This window comes from Rhipicephalus sanguineus, chromosome 6 (assembly GCF_013339695.2).
Source record: "Rhipicephalus sanguineus isolate Rsan-2018 chromosome 6, BIME_Rsan_1.4, whole genome shotgun sequence".
NCBI classification, from domain to species: domain Eukaryota; kingdom Metazoa; phylum Arthropoda; class Arachnida; order Ixodida; family Ixodidae; genus Rhipicephalus; species Rhipicephalus sanguineus.
In genome coordinates, this window is record NC_051181.1 from 153,127,523 (window position 1) to 153,148,826 (window position 21,304).

Genomic DNA, 21,304 nt, shown 5'->3' on the forward strand with positions numbered 1-21,304 from the left:
CTGGGTTAATCCCGACGGTTCATTAGTCTTTCCCACTTATTGGTTACGTCCGTCTAGAAGTCTTAATTGGTGTTTGCCATCCGTGTGTTCCCTTCATTTTCAGTGGACCAGTGGTGAGTAGTGTGATTTGTCCAAATTCTTCCGCACATACAATTTTGCCCGCGGACTTCTTCCGTTTTCAGTGGACCAATGTTGAGTATCGGGCCTTGCCTAATTCCTGGGGCACGTACACGCTATGAGTTTATGCGCGCACAGGAGGGACGAATTTTCTTTTCACCTAGCCATCACCAACGAGCCCAACATCACACTCTTCTCATTATGACGTCACAGAACGCCAAACTTTGTGACGTCACCATGACGTGGCATAACGTGACGTTGCATGATGACGTCATCACATGAGATCGCCGCTTGATCAAAGGTGGGCCGATCACGGAGGCAGTGCAAAACCAGGTGAGGTGCAGAAAGCTTTCGGAGATGAGGGGGAAGGATCAATACATCGACTGAGAAGAAAAAGAGGAAAAAGGAGACGGCTTTCGCCTTCGAGTCGTCTTAGGCAATTGAATAAGGGACCCTGTGAGCTTTTGAAACGTGGCTTTTAGTAAAAGTGCGATATGTTTAAACAAATATGTCTTCGTGCCTTCGTTTGACATGAAACGCGAAGTTTCTCCCGCAGAAGCGTTACGTCCAATCGACAGGGACGGTTTTTTAAAACGACCGATTTCAGTGACACTGTCATTTTCGCTAGACTTAACCAGTTTAGGACAGACGCGTTCGCCTGTCTATGGGCCCGTCTACGGTCTGGCACTGAGCCAGCCATGTTATTACAGCGGACAAGAGACGTTGTTACTGGTATACTCTCAGCCGGCTCCTGCTTAAAGGGCCGGATATAACCAGGAAACTAAACCGAAATTCGGGTTTCCTGTTTATAGCCGCTATTTCAAGCAGGAACTGGCTAAGTGTGTATAAACAGACGCTGACGCGCCCGGCGCCTATCTCGCAAACCTCGCGACAGTGACAGTGTCGCCGAAATGTGATCGTGCCAGATTAAGACACCTGTTGAGCATGATGGATAAGTAATTGTCACTGTACACTGTGTCGCGGACACTGTCACTGAGCATACCGAATTGTTTCAAAACGTTCACAGCCGCCGAAATCTTTAACTAGCGTGCGCGAGCATCGACTTTTCTGTGCGTCAGCGCCACATGACCCAGCGAAGTTGCAAACAGGGCGAGGGTATAAGAACAAGCGCACAAAGCGCGCTCAGCTGGGCCCATCTACTGCTAGGCTGCTAGACTGATTGGGGTGGCGCTCTTCTTAAGGACGTTACCCCACGTTAGTGCACTTCAGACCAACCGTGCTCTTCGACTTATCTCGTGAGTTGAGGCGTGTGACGTATTGTAAATTTGATTTCCTCTATTACTTGCTGCAACGTTCATCTTCGTAACAAAATATACTAGTAAACCATTCGCCTACTCACGCTGTATGTCCGTCTGAACTACGATAATATGCGGTGATGTCCTTCGGAAGGAGCAGCCTAGCAGACGATGGGCCCAGCTGAGCGCGCTTTGTGGGCATGCGCTTACCCTCGCCGTGTTTGCGACTTGCCTCCGTCATATAGCGCTGACGCGCAGAATAGTCGCCGCTCACGCATGATGTGATGTCAGCAATTGCCACAAGCGCATGCGTGAACGCCTGAGTGACATGACGTCACACCGGAGTTGCTTACTGAAACGACTAACTCGATAAACCTGTGTTCATTCCTGTTTCGCCGTCTGTTACTGATTAACCCACGCGGCCAGGGAACAGCATGGCGACGCATGGCGGGCCGCCTCTTTTTGACGATGGTGACAAGTGCGAAGCATATCGGGTGCGATTAGAAGCTTTCTTCGAAGCCCGTGAGACTGTCGATCCGAAGAAGCGTAGGGTCTTACTGGTTAGCGCCCTCAGTGCCAAGACGGTAGACCTCCTAGCAGGCCGTTGTGTACCTGACAAGATTCAGGATCTGACATACGAAGCAGCATTTCAATAATTGGCCGAGTAATTTACGCCGAAAGGCTGCGAGATGGCGGAGCCGTATCGGTTTTTCAAAAGGAACCAGCAAGCTGACGAGTCGACGAACGATTTCATTTTCGAGTTACGGAAGATGGCTCAACGGTGGAACTTTGGCTAGGCGCTTGATAGAATGCTGCGCGACAGGCTTGTCTGCGGGATGCTGGAGTTCGTCGTAATCTGCTAGCACGGTCCGCGCTCACGCTACAGGAAGCTGAGGAAGCCGCGCTAGCTGCGGAGATGGCGGCACGCAAGGTACAACAGGTGGTAGATGGACCAATGAGCTACGGCGTCAACGCAGTACGAACAAAGCAAGAGTGACAGAAGTTCTCCAGAAGGCCGCAGCCATGTCGGATGGCACAGTCCAGCAACGAGAACCAGACCGGCTGCCTTTGCTGCGGAAGCGACTCCCACAAGACCACCAAATGCAGCTTCCGCCGCACTGAGTGTTTCTGTTGTCGCAGGAGGGGCACCTGGCTTCGATGTGCAAAGCCAAGCCACGCCAACAAAACGTAGCTCACTGTGAGAAACCATCCTCAGACAGCGAGGACTACGGACAGTTCCTGCTACACCTCCATGAGTCGTGGGAGTCGTCGACAGGATTGGTCGGACCATTATGGCGAACGTTACAGTGGAAAGCGGTGCCCGTGAAGATGCAAGTAGACACAGGATCACCAGTGTCAATTGTGACATGGCCAACGTCCACCCAGCACCGTCGCCGTTATCCTGTGCTCGACAAGTCGTCGTTTCAATTGAGTTGCTTCCTCGGAAGACTACCAGTGAAGGACAGCTGCAAGTCCCGGTCACCTACGCTGGAAAAAGCGTCAACGCGATGCTAGTGGTCCTCGGCTGCTCAGGCCTCAATCTGTGTGGGCGGGACATAATTCAAGCATTCCAGCTGACCGGAGGCCCAGTGCTCAACGTGGACGTCAACGACGGTAAGCTACCAACTATACTGACGAAATTTCCGTTGCTGCTACTCTGAACGAAGAATATGCCGATCTGTTTTCGCCAGGGCTAGGACTAATCAATGGTTATCCCGTTCATTTGCAGTTGCGCGAGCGAACCACTCCGCGATTCTGTAAGGCCCGTTCTTACCATACGCGCTACGAGAGTCTGTAAATGAAGAAATCGCAAGGTTGGTTGACACGGGCATATTGACACAGGTCGCCAGCGCCGAGTGGGTGGCGCCCCTCGTTTCCGTCATAAAGACTGCTCCATCCGCTTGTGTGGCGATTTTAGAACGACGGTCAACACAGCATGCCACACCGAGCAATATGCGCTGCCAAAGATAAGGAATATATTTGTGAAGCTCAGCGGAGGGGACGTATCCAGTATAATAGACTTGAAGGATGCATACAACTAGCTACGAATAGATGACGCGACAAAGAAGCTGTTGATGGTAAACACTCCAAAATGGTTGCATTACTTTAAGGGGGTATGGTAGGGTAAACAGGTTGTCCTGGTCTCAGCTTTATGTCTCGGGAGCTGTACCACATTTTGTTATGAAATTTTGCGTGCGCAATAAGGACTTGTGAGCCTTTAGTCTGTGCAATTGTGACCCTGTAGCTTTTTTTACTTGCTTCTGGTTGAGCATCAAATTTCAGACTGGTGCAAAATTAAATGTGCCTTTTCTCAAAAACCAAAAGGAGTATGACCGTGAAATTTGGCACGCTTTTTGAACATGATATTGGTATTAATCCCAACCTATGAAAAACTGACTCCTACATTCACTACGCTCACTTGTCGCGTGCTGTGAGGGAGACTTTCCAATTAATCTTTTTTTTCTTAATTATAACCCGAACAGTTTTTCAAAGTTTTAGGTTCAGATTATTTGGAAGGGCTTTAGGTGTAATCTCAGAAAATTTGAGCGCAATCGGTCTGATAATTTTCCAGAAGAGGAACTACATCAAGTTTGGAACATTTTCAAAAAACTGATCGTAAGAAAAACGCGATTTTCTTTGCTCGTGCTCACAACGTACACGAATAATTACGCTAAAAAAGCGTTTTGGTCGGGAAATTTGCAATCGAAAAGTATGAAAATGTTAGGAAGTGAATATATTGAACCGACCTAGCCATAATTATTATTTTTAAAAATGCATACACGCAGAAACAATGGTGGAAAAAGCCCGCGTATCACTTAGGAGACGTGGTCTTTGGCGCCATTTTTAAAGCGCTTGAAGCCCCCGCAGGGGCGTCTGCGCAAGCAGGCGTTTGGTGTGTAGCGACACCACGGACCCGAGCTAACGGGAGGGTTTCGACCCCCTCCCACGCCTCGCCGTGCGTGGCTTTGCCGTGTCCGGGGAAAAGGGGATCCTGGGGGTTGAGCCGACGCCGGGTGATTGGACCTTTAAGGCCCCCCGGCAGAGGCAACACACCCCTTTGGCCCCGGCTTCACGTAGACGGCACCCCTGGGCTGACCCACCTAGGGGAAATCGGCAGTCGCCTTTTCCTGTCTCTCTCCCCTCATCTTCGTCTTTCTCTCTCAATTTAAATCTTTCCTGTCCTCTCCTCTCTTCCATTTACTTCCAATTTTCTAGGCGGCAAGGGTTAACCTTGTGTGGATATCCAGTCTTGGTTACTCCATATTCGGTTATAGCAGCGTTGTACGGCTGGCGATGGCAGGATTTGCTCAGCATCTCTTGCCACGTCCCCTTGTTGGGCTCGGTGGTGGGCGGCCCGCACCGCTGCCGAAATGTAAGATAACTGCTATGCTAAGCGCACATTCCTTTACACCTGATCGTCACCCGAAAAGGTTACGCACCGAAGCAACCACCAAATTTTTTTCAAATGCCAATGAACAGTTTCCCAAATACCACGTGATACACAGTGAACAGTCTGATGGAAAAGCCAGAACTATCTCACCATTTTTGGTAGCAAGAAACCTCACAGAGCAACTGGGACCAGGCTACAAGGCCTCGAAAATGGCTAGTGGCGACCTATTACTAGAACTGAGAGACAAGAAGCAGTATGAAATGCTCCCAAACCTGACATCTTTTGGAAACATCCCTATCACAGTCACCCCACATAGATCTATGAATACCACTCGCGGCGTCGTTTCTGACGATGACCTCCTGAACCTAAGTGACGCTGAGCTCCTCGACGGATGGAAAGAGCAAAACGTAGTAAATGTGCAACGAATAAAGATAAGAAGGGACAACACAGAAAAACCGACAAAGCATATTATAATCACATTTGGATCAAGCGAACTGCCAGAGCACATAGAAACAGGCTACACTAAACTACGAGTTCGGCCATACGTACCGAACCCGCGAAGGTGTTTTAAATGTCAAAAGTACGGCCATGGATCCCTTGCTTGTAAAGGGCAATCCACAGTGTGCGAAATGTGCATCGAGAGACCACACTTCTGAAAACTGTAATTCTCCATGTCATTGTGTCAACTGCGGTGGTGACCACCCAGCCTACTCACGAGCTTGTGCAGCGTGGAAAAAGGAAAAAGACATCATCTCATTGAAAGTAAGAGAGAATATCTCCTTCAGGGAAGCCAGGAGGAGATGTTCGCCATTTCATGGTACGACCTATGCCGAAGTGGCGCGTCAGGGGGCAGCGTCGCATCGGCCTCCGCCACTTGCTGGGCCCGCGCAGAGCGAGCCGCCGGCTGTGGCGCCTGCCCCCAAGGCGGCAGTAGTACAATCTACTCCGCCAACCAGTGAACAGAGCCCCGCGACTCCAGGGTCGTCGGGTCTCAAGGCCTCGCCGCGCCAGGCGAGGCCCGAAACTCGAACTAACAGCTCGCACGTGCGGGCATCCAGTGCCTCCCAGCAGGCAATGGATACCACATCGGTACCTCTGGTGCCGAAAGACCGGCGCAGGTCTCTGGACCGCGCCAAGAAAACAAAAAAGCAAATAACGGGGCCGGTCGACGGTCCTGCTTCTTGAAGCAAATTATCCCACATCAACACCCTACACTTCCTTAGTGCTGAACGCAGAACACCTACATTTTCCTCAATACGTCCACACAAATATTACAATGGAATGCCAGAGGCCTTTTACATAACCTAGATTATATCAAAGACTTACTAAATGATTATCAGCCAAGAGTGTTCTGTGTTCAAGAAACGCACTTAAAGTCAAGCAACCAGAACTTCCTAAATCAATACGCGGTTTTTCGTAAAGATCGGAATAGTGGCAATTCCTCATCAGGAGGCGTGGCAATCATTATGCAAAAGTCAGTAGCATGCCAGCACATTGCGCTACAAAGCTTATTCGAAGTTGTGGCTGTTCGGGCTATTCTATTCGATCGCCTGGTAACTGTTTGCTCCATCTATATATCCCCCGACGAAAGGTTCGACAAAATGGAGTTTGAAAAGATGATCGATCAGCTTCCAGAACCTTATGTGATAATAGGAGATTTTAATGCTCATAGTACATTATGGGGTGATACGAGATGTGATGCCAGAGGTCGCGCAATAGAAAATTTTCTGCTTATATCTGGAGCCTGTCTGCTCAACAAAGCAGAACCCACATACTACAGCACCACTCACAATACATATTCATGCATAGATTTAGCCATTGGATCACCATCACTTTTACCTTACCTAGAATGGAAAGTTATTAATAACCCATATGGGAGTGACCATTTTCCTACTCTTTTAGAAACTAGACAATGGCATGAGAGACCAGCTTACCCCAAAAAATGGAACTTGCGCGGTGCAGACTGGGTTAAATTTAGAGAGCTATGTACACTACGCCTCGAAGAAGTGGACCACCTAGGTGTAGAAGAGCTGGCTAGCTATATCTCCGAATATATCCTCGCTTCTGCTAAAAAGTGCATACCTCTGTCTAGCACAAATAAAACTAATGCAAAACCATGGTGGAATGAGGATTGTGAAAATGCAAAGAAACGCCAGAACAAAGCATGGAGCATTTTCTCTCAGTACCAACAGTCGAAAACTTGATACACTTCAAAAGCTGCAAAGCTAACGGCAGGCGCATTCGCCGTATAGCCAAAAGGGAAAGCTGGACACGCTATATATCCTCAATAAACTCTTACACAGATGCCCGCAAGGTGTATAATAGGGTCCATAAACTCAAAGGACAACACCCAAATCCCTTCCCTATGGTCAATGACTCCGGTAACACAATAGAAGAACAAGCAAACACTCTTGGCGAACACTTTGAGAAAGTATCAAGCTCAGAAAATTATACCGAGAAGTTCATGCACCATAAACGCATAGCTGAAAGTGTACCTCTGCGTCCGAACAGGCCTCTATCAGATGGATATAACCAACCACTAACACTCCACGAACTCAAGCTTGCTCTAGATTCTTGTGGAAGTTCAGCGCCTGGTTCTGACACAATTACCTATGAAATGATCGCAAATCTCCCCAACGAAACCCTAAACTGCCTTTTAGGTCTTTACAACAAAATTTTCGATACTGGCAACATACCCTCCGCTTGGAAAGAGGCCATTGTCCTTCCAATCCTCAAACACGGCAAAGATCCTTCCTCGGTGAATAGTTACAGGCCTATTGCACTCACAAGCTGCCTACTCAAAGTATTTGAAAAAATGATCAACCGCCGTTTAATCCATTATCTAGAATATAACGGTATATTGGATCCTTGCCAATCTGGCTTCCGAAGAGCTAGGTCCACAACTGATAATCTTGTCCTCCTTGAGTCATATGTACGTGATGCCTTTGTACACAACCAATACTGCCTTTCTGTTTTCTTTGATCTCGAGAAGGCGTATGACACTGCCTGGCGATACGGAATCCTGCAAGACTTAACGTCCTTCGGAATATGTGGTAGGTTGATTAACATCCTAAGAGACTACCTATCTGAAAGGAAGTTTCGTGTAAGAATAGGATGTGTATTATCGCGCACATTTTTTCAAGAAAATGGAGTACCACAAGGAGGAGTACTGAGCTGCACACTTTTTATAGTTAAAATGAACTCTCTTCGCCATGTAATTCCGCCTGCGATATCGTATTCAGTCTATGTGGATGACATTCAAATCAGTTTCAAATCCTGCAACTTGACCATATGCGAGCGCCAGATACAGCTAGGTGTTAACAGACTTTCGAAATGGGCTGATGAAAATGGGTTTAAATTTAACGCCGGTAAGTCTACCGCTGTATTGTTCTCCAGACGAAGAGGGATACATCCTGACCCTAGCATACTAATGAATGGACAAAGCCTAATCATTGCTAAAGAACAAAAATTCCTCGGTGTAATCTTCGATGCTAAGCTCACCTTCATTCAGCATATAAAACAACTGAAGCTAAAATGCCTTAAGACTATGAACCTTTTAAAGATTTTATCCCATCAGTCGTGGGGGACAGACAGATATTGTCTCATAGCTCTGTTTAGAAGCCTGGTTGTGTCACGCATAGATTATGGATGCGTAGTATACCAGTCAGCTTCAAAGACAGCACTCAAGCTATTGGACCCTGTATACCACTTAGGCATCCGCCTGGCCCTTGGTGCCTTCCGTACCAGTCCCTGTACAAAGCCTTTATGCAGAGTCGGATCAGTGGCCTCTGGACTATCAGCGCACATATCTAGGTGTCGCCTATGCAATCCGGATCATGTCCCTGAAGCATCACCCATGCAAAACGCTTATAAATGATGTGTCTACAAAACAGCTATATGCAAACCGGCCCTCAATTGCCCCGCCGTTTCCGTTGGCAATAAAACCTGTTGCAGAAAAACTAGAAATTAATTTCGCGGATCTACAGAAAATTGACCATGCTGAAGACGTTGCCCCTTAGAAGCACAGTCCGGTCACTTGTGACTGGTCCTTTAAAGACTTTAAAAAGAAAACTTGTCCAAATGCGCTAATTGAGCAACATTTTTTGGCCCTTGAGCACAAATATCGTTCAACCGCCTTCTTCTCTGATGGATCAAAGTCCTCAACATCTGTATCCTGTGCAGCCTATGGCCAAAACTTCTCCAGCACCAAGACCTTACATACACATACCAGCATTTTTACGGCTGAAGCGTTTGGAGTACTGCTAATTATTGAGCACATTATACAACATAAGATACAAAGGTCTATAGTGTACACAGATTCCTTAAGCGTAGTTACAGCCTTGTCCTGTGGCAAGTACAGCAAAAACACTGTTTTCAACAAGCTCCTTAATACTATCAATGCAGCCTATAACTTAAACCTTTCTATAGTTCTATGCTGGGTGCCAGGTCACTCTGGGATCGCAGGCAATGAAATAGTGGACAAGAATGCCCGAGAAGCAGCTAGTCGGCACACTATAGATGTAAATTCTGTTCCTGGTGTGGACCTAAAACCTGTTGTACGGAGAGCGCTACGTAGACACTGGCAAGCTGAATGGGACAAACAAGTCGAGAACAAGCTCCATCTAGTAAAACCACAAATAACAAAACCTATCCCACAAAAACTCAACAGATTCACCGAAGTCACCCTAGCACGGCTGAGGATAGGCCACACCTATGCCACACATAAACACCTCCTGACAGGCAGTGATCCACCGACTTGTATACACTGTGCAGGGAATCTAACCATTCTGCATGTCCTAATTGAATGTCCCGCGCTTCACCAAGAGCGACTGACCCACTTTAGGGAACTTTACCGCTATCATATTCCACCTCATCCAGCGCTATTCTTATCACTCGACCCAATGTTTAACCATAAGCGACTTCTTAAATACCTAGCGAAAACCAAGTTTTTAGAAATGGTATCATTCCATCCTAGTCACCAGGCTGGGCCTCACATGTGAGGTACAGCCTGTTGCCGTGCGTGTTGAAATACGTCCGAGCCCTCGCAGTTCTTGCGCAGGCAAGAATTCGGCAGTGAGGTACTTGGACCTTGCCGACTCATTTACCGTGAGAACCTGCAGCCAACGATATCAAGGATATGAAATAGATATTCATTTTAAGACACCGTAGTTTTATATATTTTATAGATATGCCCCTGTACAGCAATTATTATAACCAGTGATTTTAGGTAACTAAACTGAAACTATGACACTTGTACTGGCGCTCTTTGGCCTTAGATGCCCTTGTGCCAATAAAACGTAATAATAATAAATAAAAAGCGCTTGAAGCACTCCTACGCGCTCGCCAATGCATGGTTTTGCTCCTCAAAATGTATATTATTTATTAGTAATGAAATTAAACAAATTGCTTTTTTGGTCGATCTACCCTACCATACCCCCTTGACCGGTAACCGTTTGGGGTTGCGTCAGCATCGGCGGTTTTTCAGAAGCGGATGGAAGCTGGGTCTAAGTGTACAAGTATACTTTAACGATGTGGTGGTCGCAGACCATCTAAACACCGGAGTGGTGTCGTCTCACGAATTGGACGAATTAACAGCACGTGATGGCATGCTCAGGCTGGTTGTGCGTTACATTCGCGAAGGATGGTCAAAGAAATTGCCGTCAACACAAGAAGCATTGCGGCCTTTGTTCCAGAAGAATGACGAGCTGACGTGTAGCCACGGTATTGTTTACTGGTTCCATGGAGCCGTGATACCCGCCGCAGCTCGGAAATAAACGCTGCAGCTGCTGTGCGGTACTCAAGGCATTACGGCGATGAAAAATCTGGCTTGGGCACTTTTCCGGTTTTCCGGACTTGACAAAGATATCGATAATATCGTGCACGCATGTGCAGTGTGCCAGCAAAACTGCAGCATGCCACGTGCGCAAGAGCCGGTTCTGTGGCCGTACACATTTGAGCGATGCGTGATCGAGAATCCACGCTGATTTTGCAGGACCAGTGGAAGGGCGAATGTTGATGACTGTGGTGGATTCGCATACAAAATGGATCGAGGTTGTGCCAATGAAAACAAGCAGCACAAACAAGACTATCGAAGCATTGCGGGGTATATTCAGCAGATCTGGGCTGCCACGAACAGTCGTTTCGGACAACGGGCCCTAGTTTACAAGTATACAGTTCCGCCAATTCATGGAAGATAATGGAATCCTACTCCTACGATCCCCTTCATATCATCCGCAATCCAACGGACTCGCAGAGGGGGCTCTGCAAACGGTAAAAGAAGGGTTGCGCAAAAACGTGCACGGGACCCTAGAAAGGCGCCTGGCCCACTGGTTACTGCGTTACGGACGCACCCCACTCCGAAACTAAAGAAACACCAGGCTTCTTGGTTATCAACCACGTTCACTGTTAGACAATATTGTGTCACGACCTTTTTCTACCGCAGGTGCACTTACCCGCAGACATTCGGCCGGAGAACCCGTATGGTGAAAGAACTGTGGGGCAGGCGCCAGCAGTGATACAAACTGCAACTCAATGAACCTGTGTTCATTCCTGTTTTGGCGTCTCTTACTTCAGCGCACGCTAGCTTTGGGCGACTCTACGTATATATATATATATATATATATATATATATATATATATATATATATATATATATATGTTGAAAAAAATCAAGCACGTAGGAAAAATTGTTCAGTAAAGGACTGACGTTTCGGCCGCGGGACCGGCCTTCGTCGGACCGGCCTTCGTCGGCGGGACCGGCCTCCGACGAAGGCCGGTCCCGCGGCCGAAACGTCAGTCCTTTACTGAACAATTTTTCCTACGTGCTTGATTTTTTTCAACTTTTACTTCCGGGTCCTTTGTTAGCATTTTATTGTTTATATATATATATATATATATATATATATATATATATATAATATGAAGGAAAGCAGATGATTTTTCAAGGGCTCGTTTATCTTTGTTAGACACAATATTAATGAGAACTCACAGACAATAAATAATATATATATATATATATCATCCTGCCCTCCGCGACAACAATTTTGGGTGGCCCTGCGCCCGACGCGAACCGACAAACACCTTTAACGACTTCATGCCATACACAGTTCACGTTTTGTTTTTTTTTTTCGTTTCCTCGACTCGTTTTCTGAATTCGTCGGTGTTCTTCTCTTTCGTTTTTTTCTTTTTTTCCTTTTTTCTTTTTCCTTTTTCTCGTAATCTATCTCCCCCACTCTCTGAAATGTCCTTGAAGGCGAGAGGGACGCGGGAGGAAGCAAGATCGAACTTGACGTCAGTTTTAACTCATCCCCCGAGGAAGGGAGGCCCCCTCCCGAAACTGTTGGGAATAAATATTTATATCACTGTTGACAACGCCTCCGTTGTATTATACCCATATATATATATATATATATATATATATATATATATATATATATATATATATATGGCTTGAACTGACACCACTGAAACAGCCACGTAGGAGCACCAACATGGCGGGACGCGAACTTTGTGATGCCACGTTAGTGTTATCAGCATATCACATGCTGGTTTTTTGCTATTCATGCACAGAGACCCAATAACGTTCCAGCGACATTGCTGTCGCACTGGAGCAGGTTAATGCCGCGTGGTTATACTGCATTGACGACATCTAAGCCGCCACGTTGTGTCATGTTGTGCGTCCATGTCACGTGCAAGCTATCAATAGCCAACTGGCCTAAGGTTCTTGACGTGCGATGGTGAACTTATACCACGCGACGCACGCAGTGAATCCCGACATCCCGACGACCGACCCGCGATGGATAGGCTGCTGGTGGCTGGGCTACGTGTTCTGGGGATGCCTGTTGCTCCTGGCCAGCGTACCGGTGTTGCTGTTCCCCAAGGTGATGCCAGCCCGGTTGCCAGACCCGCCGCTGGTGTTCAAGAAACGAGCCGATTCGAGCCACCTTTCGGGTCAGTCCCTCGACACGATCTCGATCATTGCGTACAGTCGGCGTCAGAAGTTTGGAGACCACCAGGTCAGAGAAAACTTTCCATTTCTCAGGAATTTGTGACTCTATTCGGTCGAACTGCACAGTACACGTTAGTGCGTTTTAGACAAGGTTGGAAATACAAGTTCAAGGCTGGCTGCCGAAGCAGCGGGAATATTAAGCTCTTTCTTCTCTATCGTGGTCTCTGAATTTTTCACGCTGACTGTACGTGTAGCACATTCCTGCGAATGTAGATCTAACGTTTTTTTTAACTAATTATACTGTAGTAAAACTGCAACAATGGTTTTAAAAGCTAGCTGTAGCGAGTTTCTGGGACGTATTTACAAGCGCGAAAAACCTAAAGAAGAAAAAAAATGTCCCGTGCCACGCTTTTTTTTTTCCTCTGCTAGTAAATGTCTCAGCAAATGCATCGGCAGCGGCTAGCCCAACTTTCTTCTTTAATTAGTCAGCTGCAATGGTAGTTTGAATCGCGGCATGAAGCATTTTCACACAGTGTATAGAAACTAGAAATAAAGCGGACTTTAGGCGCACGTTAAAGAACCCCAGGTGGTCGAAATTTCTGGAGCTCTTAACTGTGGAGTGATAATCATGTCGTAGATTTGGGGCGTTAGCCCCCTAGCAACATTTATTATTATAGAAATAGAGCGGGCGTCCGCGCGAACTTTAACGTTTAAACTTAGTAAGTCCTGACAATCTTTCAAAAGTACATGCTATTGTGTTTTAAATGTATAAGTATAATGACGTGCGCATTTAGCTTAAAATCGAAGAATAAATATTTAAAATTTATATTGTGTTTTGTCCTTGCCCAAACTTCGCAAAAAGGTCGCATTTATTGTCCCTCGTGGTTCATTGTAGCACATGCCGCATTTACCTGCTTGGCTTTTAAGAAAAAAATGTTAATTGGTTTTAGTGTGTAAAAAAATGATGACAGCGCGGTGATGTAGCATAAACGTGCGTCGCCACCTGCTTGAAGGTGCAGCAAGCAGCCGTTCTGGGAGGTGCTGCGTGTTTAAAAAACCGCTTTGTGGAGCATTCGCTAATTTTAATTAGTTCAGCATATGTAAAATGTGAAATCAAGTGAAGTGCACTGTCTGCGTGCAGATGCGCAGCATAGCGTACACGGTGCGCCAACATGAAAGGAAACATCAGGTTTTATGTCAAACTCTAATTTTACTTGTTTGTACGTTAATTAAACTGGATTTATCAACGTGGAACTGCATGGTAGACAGTATTAAGCTGCTGACTTCTAAAAAAAGTAAGGTTGGACAAAATGAGCGCCCGATTGCATGTTGGTGACAAAGCAGTATGCGTCCGCAGCATTGATTTTTTTTTTTTGCATTATTAGTAATATTTTTGCCGGCTGTATACATTCGCTTCGCCTTCCTGAACTTATAATTTTGTGTTGTTGTCTGTTCGGCGAGGTCTTTACATATTCTTAGTCTTTTTGTCTTAGTCTTTTTGCACTTTGTTGGTCACGTAATCCATTCTGTCCGTTCGCAGAGATCAGCAAGTCGCTTACCCGGCTGCTGCGCAAGCGTGTCTACGTTCTCCAGCTGTTCGTCTCGATGCTGATGGTGAGCGGAATGCAGGGCTACACCATGTTCTCGGCCAAGTACATGGAGGTGCAGTTTCGAAACTCGGCTGCCAGAGCCAGCGCATTCGCTGGTGAGTAGTGTTAGTACGTAGGGATAGACACACGATGCGGTGCGTGTGGAGAAGAGGAGGAAACCGTTTGAACACCTTATACTTTTCTCTAAAGGGCTTCACCCAGGGCAATGGGGCTGAATATTTTAGAACATAGGGGTTTATGGACAATGAAGACAAAATAGACTTTAAACAGGTAGTAATCTGATCGGTGGCTAGAATCAATGCAGGAGTGAAATTTAGTCTTTCACTACATAGAGCTAGTACGACATGAACTGTGGCTAGGTGACGTGAGCCGACGCTTGATCAAAAGGGTACAACCCCACCCAGCCATAGTCGCCGGCGCCGAACCTGCGGGGGACTATATATAGCCTTGCAGAGGGCCCGTATTTAAAAAAAAAATATTGCGCTAGAATTGTTCGTAAGAGAAGATTTCAGCGAATACTGATGCGGAAAATTAGCGAAAGTGTGCAAGAGCACTTGCAAAACAAAGGATAAGTAAGAAAAAAACGGACCCTGAAGAAAGCAGAGGGTGCGATAGTGTGGCATTTCGTAAGCATCGTGTCCTTTCTGCCCCACGAACAGTGTGAAAAAGATACCTGAAGTTGGGAGGACAATACGTTTTAGATAATCCCACGCACAGATTCCAGATCCCACCTTGGTGGTTCAGCTACTATATATGGCGTTGCGCTGCTGATCGCGAGGGCGCTGGTTCGATTCCCGGCCACGGTGGCCGCATTTAAGTGGGGCAAAATGCAAAAGCGTCCGTGTGCTTGTGCTTTGGTGCCTCTTATGGAACCACTGGCGGTCAGAATTTACCCGGTGTCCCCCACCCTGGTGCACCTCATATAATCTTATGTTAGTTTTGGCGCATGAATTTTTAGAATATCTTTGAAATTCCACAGAAAAAAAGGGCAGCTGCAATGACATGTCTATACTTAGGGCATCTGTGAAAGAACTTTTTTTCCCGAGAGGTGTACTGACAGAATGACATTACATCGTGAAGAACAATAAACATAAACCAAACCGTTAAGGTTGTCATTGTAACTTAAACGTAGATATTGTTAATAACTCTGTCAGCGCGTGCATACAAGATCCGTTACCATTTCAGCGCACAATTAATTCCGATCGGGTACAAAACAAGAAAGCATATGCAACATTGTGAATGCGTAGTGTGGCTTTGGGCTAAGTACGCTCAGTATACAAAATCTGGAAGGTTTCCATTGTAGTCGCGTTGTGAATCAAGAGTCTCCTGTTGCTGGTCCACCTCGCACCTTCTATTTATGTATTCGCGCACCAGTATAGTAGAGCTGCTATTTACGTGTCATCATTTGAATAACAGCCAGCTCGCGCTCCCTACTTCATAGGTCCTAAACCTTTGCACACTAGATAACGAGAATCTCATAACTTCTCTCGGCTTGGTTGCTGGCTATGTGTTCTACTCTCTGCAGCAACAACGCAACATAACGCTTGCTGGCAGGTTTGGTGATGCATAGTTGATAGGTATACCAGCGCAAACGTAACTAGAAACCAAGAAGGCGTAGTACAGAGTACTGACAGCACTCTGTCCTGTGTCGTCGTGGTTTCTAGCTACGTTTGTGCTGGTGTACGTATCACTTATGCTCCACAACGCTACAATTATATCGACCACTCAATATTGTTTACGATTAGACACCGTCCGCCGCGGTGGTATAGCGGTTACGGTGCTCGGCTGCTGACCCGAAGGTGCGGGTTCGATCCCGGCCGCGGCGGTCGCATTTCGATGAAGGCGAAATGGTAGAGGCCTGTGTACTTAGATTTAGGTGCACGTTAAAGAACACCTGATGGTCAAAATTTCCGGAGCCCTCCACTACGGCGTCTCTCATAATCATCTCGTGGTTTTGGGACGTAAAACCCCAGATATTAGGCTCTTTTAGCTGAGCGTCGCTTACGCTCAGCCCCTCGCAGATGTAGCGTCCAGAGAGAGTGCAGGAACTGCATAGATTTCGTGGTTTTGACGAGCGCGTCTTGCCGAGACGCGGTGAGCTCGGGTGCAAAACGACGGCAAAACCAAGTGGACGCACCTTCACGCTCCGGTCAGTTGGCTTCACGAGCGGAGCGAGAGATGCGTTCCACGTTCCGCCGGTCACACGATCGCTCTGCGCACGCGCACTACAGTTCTTTCAACGTGTTTGTGTGTTAACTGATTCACGCGCACTACAGTTCCTTCTACGCGTTCGTGTGCATTCGCCGTTCTGACCGGAGCGGACCGTCAATGCCCAGCTAAAAGTGCCTATTATTATTATTTATTACGATTAGACACCTGAACATTGAACAATGCCTCGGGTATATAACGGCATTGTACACACGATGGGAATACCTGTTTGCAAAATTTCGTGGTTCTAGTTTTCTTTTGCAGGCTGGCTAACTTGTTACATCCTTATGCTGAGCGACATTGCTTTGTTCGCTCCTTGTTTATCGCGCCATCTGTTGTGTCCATGAGCAGGGCAAACGCCAAGAACACACTACCGCATGAACGTCCATTCAGCGCGTCGGTACGCGGTGTAAGCAGCTGCCGTTGATTGCGCATCTGAGCTCGTCTGTACAAACAGTGGCGGTCTTAGCACCAACGGCGTCCTTGCCGAAAGGTTGTATTGAAAAGCCGGTCGTCCGGCGTACATGCTGCCGCCTCGAGTAATGACCACTTCCGAGTTCTTGAAAAAAAAAGTGACCTTGACTTGCACGAGCGAGTGGCGTTCTGTAGAGCGCACGCGATAGATCCATCACCGTTCGCACTTTCTTTTCATTGCTTTCTTTTATCACGTCGCGCAGCCAACTCTACCGCAGCGTAATAGCTCATATCATCGTAGAAGTGCAAAAATGTTGACCATTTATCTTGCTGTGTGTTGCGCAAGTCGACAGCCTCTAGAACGTAGTATTAGCCAAGAAACATTTTCAGAAGAAATAGTTGGGTAGCATTTGGTTGCCAAAAGAAAGTGTGTGTGTATGGGGGCGTCACGTGAACCCGCGCACAAGTTCTTAGCAGCGCTATAGCTTAGCGGCTAAGCTGCCGTGGAACACTGCGCGGGCAGTATGCCATTTTTTTTACAATGAAACATCTGTGCTTGTTAGTTTTGTCGTCAGACTAGAGTGCCATACCCTCTAACTTCTGAATATAGCCTACAATAGCTTTTACGCTTCTCGCTTATCAATCAAAGGAGATTGGTTCGCACCGCGTCGGCGCCTCAGTAAGCCACTTCTTGGGTAACGTGATTTGTTTTCGTTGTTCCTGACGCTTCCACTCTTCGAGTTCACTGATGTTCACCTGCTGAGTCGCCAGCGATGCTCTCGTCTGTAGCTTGCCCCTCGATCTATTGTATTCAAGGATTGATATCCTCCGTGTTCAACATCACGAGTTTCCTGGTCTCCGGTCTGGTGATCCACCGCCTGAGGCCGTCGCCCCGAGTTCTGGCCTGGTACAACGTGGTCGTCACCTTCGTTGTCTCCTGCGGCTTTGCTGTGGCCATGCTCATCAAGTGCGACTACGGCACCATGCCTGGAGTTTCACTAATCAATGGAAAGTGAGTGGAGGGCTCCTTGTTGCTGTGAAGTTAGCATCTGTAGTGGAATAAATGTTCATTAGAGAATACTAAGAGAAAAAAAACGTTATGTTGATTTTGTGAGCACCTCAAGACGAAAAGTGCTACCTTGCAGTACCTCAATAATGTTACCAAATTTGGCATTGATCCAGCGCTCCTCTCATTGCTATAACCCCATCTTTTTTACAGTTCACAGATGTCAGCTTTTAAAAGCAGCTCTGGGATTATATATCTGATTTAGTAAGTGCCGGAGAATGGAATGCCCTTCCATCCGATATCGCCCTCATCACCGACATTGCTCAATTCAAAGCTGCCATTGAAGACCATCTTTCATGACATGAAACCTAACCTGACCCGCCAGTTTTTTCGTTCGCCCACCCCTCATGTAATGTCCCATGTGGGACCTTTGAGGTATTATGAATAAATGAATAAATAATGAATGTAGACAGGTTCCTCGTCTTTCCACTATAGCTAACGCTTGCAAAACCTGCCCAAGGTGAGTAGTGGAATCTATTGGGCTTGCAGAGCCTGTTCAGCTGCAGCCATGGGCCAAGTATTAAGTTAAGCGAGTATATGCATAGCCTAACGAAATATTTGTGGCGCAAACTGATAATTAAGGCCAAAGCAAGAAGACAGGATAGGACGTCAGTGTGGTTACCAAACTGATTCTCAGTTTGCGCCACAAATATTTTAAGCCATCGACACAGCTTCAACCGATCACGTGATCAAAAAGTACGACGCCATCTCTTAATGCGACCTTCGAGGCCAGAGAGTAGTATTTGGAGTGTTAGGGTACGTAGATGGCTATATGACTTCAATTAGAAGTGCTTGCAAATTCAAAGCGAGGTGAAGCTGCAGGAACAGTTCAGAATAACGTCAAATAATTGTGAAATCGCAGAAGTACCTCTCGGGTGTCTTTTGAAGGAGAAAGAAATGTTGTTGGGTCTGGCAGTGCCCTAAACTGGGAACACGCAATTAATTTCTGTTGCCAGGCTCGACCTGTACAACAAGTGCAACGACCAGTGCGACTGCACTCTGCAGAGCTACCAGCCTGTGTGCGAGCCTGTCGGAGGTACCATGTACTTTTCGCCATGCTTTGCCGGCTGCCAAATGCCGGCTGGCGAGTTCGGTGCCAACCTAACTAAGGTAACTTTAATTATTTCAACTTATTCGATGTTCGTGTGACTGACTTTTATGTGAGATATAGTGTTATGTGACTGGACTGCATTTTGTGCTGTCTTTCGTGTCGCTACGTTAATGTACTTCGTGCATATGTGATTTTTTTACGGCTTGACTGACTTACGTGAACTCTTCCTAGGTGTTTATGTAATATTTTTCCTGGCTGTCATTCCCACGAATTCTATTATCTATGAAAAGGAGCAACCGGCGCTGTATAAAAACACTGACACCTCCTGGACAACACATAATTCTAAAAACTATCAATCTCAAAAAATTGGCCACGAAGCACATAATGATTAGGGCAGATGGAAATGAAGCAATGTTTGTTCTTCTACGGCTGAAGTCTCTTCGAAGCGATGCCGGTCTTTACTGCCTTTACTGCCATTTACTGCCGGTTGTCGCGAATTCGCGACATACCGAAAGACGCCGATAACACACGAAACGCGTTGATGCCTTCACCGGTGGCTGTCGCGTATTTGCGGCGAACGTAGCTTTCAGCACCAGACATATAGTGACATTGCATGTAAGGTATTGCAAGCTGGAACCCAGTGTTGTGCATCAGATGCCGGAGAGCGCGAAGCCCGTGCAACGGCTCTCACTTCTTCGTTGTTTTGTGCCCGAGGGACGTAAGTTCCATCTCCTATAAAATTTTTTCGATGTGCACGCATACAAGAGGCTGCACATGACGTGTCACGTTGTCTTGAAGTGCGTTATTTTCTGCACGATTCTCGCTTCTGTGGTAAGACGCGAATTCGCGACATCCGGCATTTGAGTCAGTCAGTGATGACTGCCGGTATGACAAGTTCATGATGGACTTTCGCTCATTTTATGGGAAAAAAAGGCTTCGCACGCGCTTGCCACCTGAAGATAAAAGTGACGACAGCTGTCTCAATGACAGCGAAGTCGACGATGTCGATCCCGATCCTCATGCACGAGTGTCTTTCATCGAGCAGTGAGGATGAAGACGAAGATGTGGTAGAGCAGCCAAGCCAGTGCCTCTCTAAAACATGCAGTGCGGTGAAAAAAAAAAGACTGTCAAGAACAGCGGGAAATGCCACACTGGAAAGCCGCTCACTGTCCGAGCTCCTATTGAATATTTCAAGAGATTTTTTATGACACCTTCACGGAACACACCGTTCAACAGAGCAATCTGTTTGCGATGCAGAAAAATCCGAACAAAGGACTGGCTCTTTGTCGTGGTGAGCTAGATTTATTTCTCGGTATTGTCACCTTCATGTCATTCTGTCCTCTCCCAAGAGGTCGGCTACACTGGGCAGCGGAGTCTAGGGCACACACGGTGGCCTACACGATGTCACGTGATTGGTAGGAGTCAGTAAAGTCAAACTCGCATTTAACAACAATGACGACGCCAAGTTATGTCGCCCTGAAGAGATCCGCTTCATTGATACGGCGATGCCATACTTGCGTTGCATTGAACATATTGAGCTACTATTGGCTTAAGTGCCGGTTGTCGCGAATTCGCGACATACCTAAAAGTATGCATTAAAGTTGCATTTTGCATAATACAACTGCTGATTTAAGTTGAGGTTGTTATTTAAAGCTGAAAAATGAAAAACAATTTTTTTCTTCGGCGCTTCCATAATTCAGGCATTAAAGGGTTTTAAAAGATAATTCGAAGAGTCTAGCCCACCGAGCCTCCGGCGGGGTAGCGATGTAATGATGTCTATATGAGAGTAACAACAGAGTAATCCAGCATTTTTCGGTCAATAAGTCATGCTAAGAAAAGGCAGCTCTTAGTGTACAGCACCGTGGCCAAATTAGTCGATACATTTATTTCGCGTAAGGAGCAGCCATTCCTTGCAAAACGTAGCGCCATGCTTTTGATGACCACAAGCCAACCTTCGGTATGTGATGGCCAACCTTCGGTAGCCTTGTCACAGGCGGAAGTTTCTTATCTCAGCGATAACTTGCCTCATGTTCATGACTAATCACTCACGTACGTTATTGTGTTATTTTTTTTTTGTTACTTTTGTTGCCTTGTGCATACGTGATGGTCGTTTTCTGTTCCTTGTGAAATAAAGTTTTAGTTGCGAGTCAGCGCTGTGGTCTGTTGTTTCTTCTGTTCGTCCTCGTTCTTTTGCGCGGTTTATTCATTCGAGACACAAGCAGAATTTTGAGTTACTGAGCAGC

The 21,304-nt window shown here is 46.6% G+C and overlaps 1 protein-coding gene across 1 annotated transcript in view; it reads left to right on the plus strand.

Annotated features, from left to right (window-relative positions):
- The window catches only part of LOC119396816 (solute carrier organic anion transporter family member 74D), a 41,658-nt gene that overhangs the window by 11,923 nt on the left and 8,431 nt on the right, over positions 1-21,304 (plus strand). The window contains exons 3-6 of the mRNA XM_037664151.2: positions 12,529-12,714; positions 14,253-14,417; positions 17,761-17,956; positions 18,967-19,120. Coding sequence (XP_037520079.1) covers positions 12,529-12,714; positions 14,253-14,417; positions 17,761-17,956; positions 18,967-19,120 — 701 coding nt within the window. The remainder of the gene's footprint in view (positions 1-12,528; positions 12,715-14,252; positions 14,418-17,760; positions 17,957-18,966; positions 19,121-21,304) is intronic.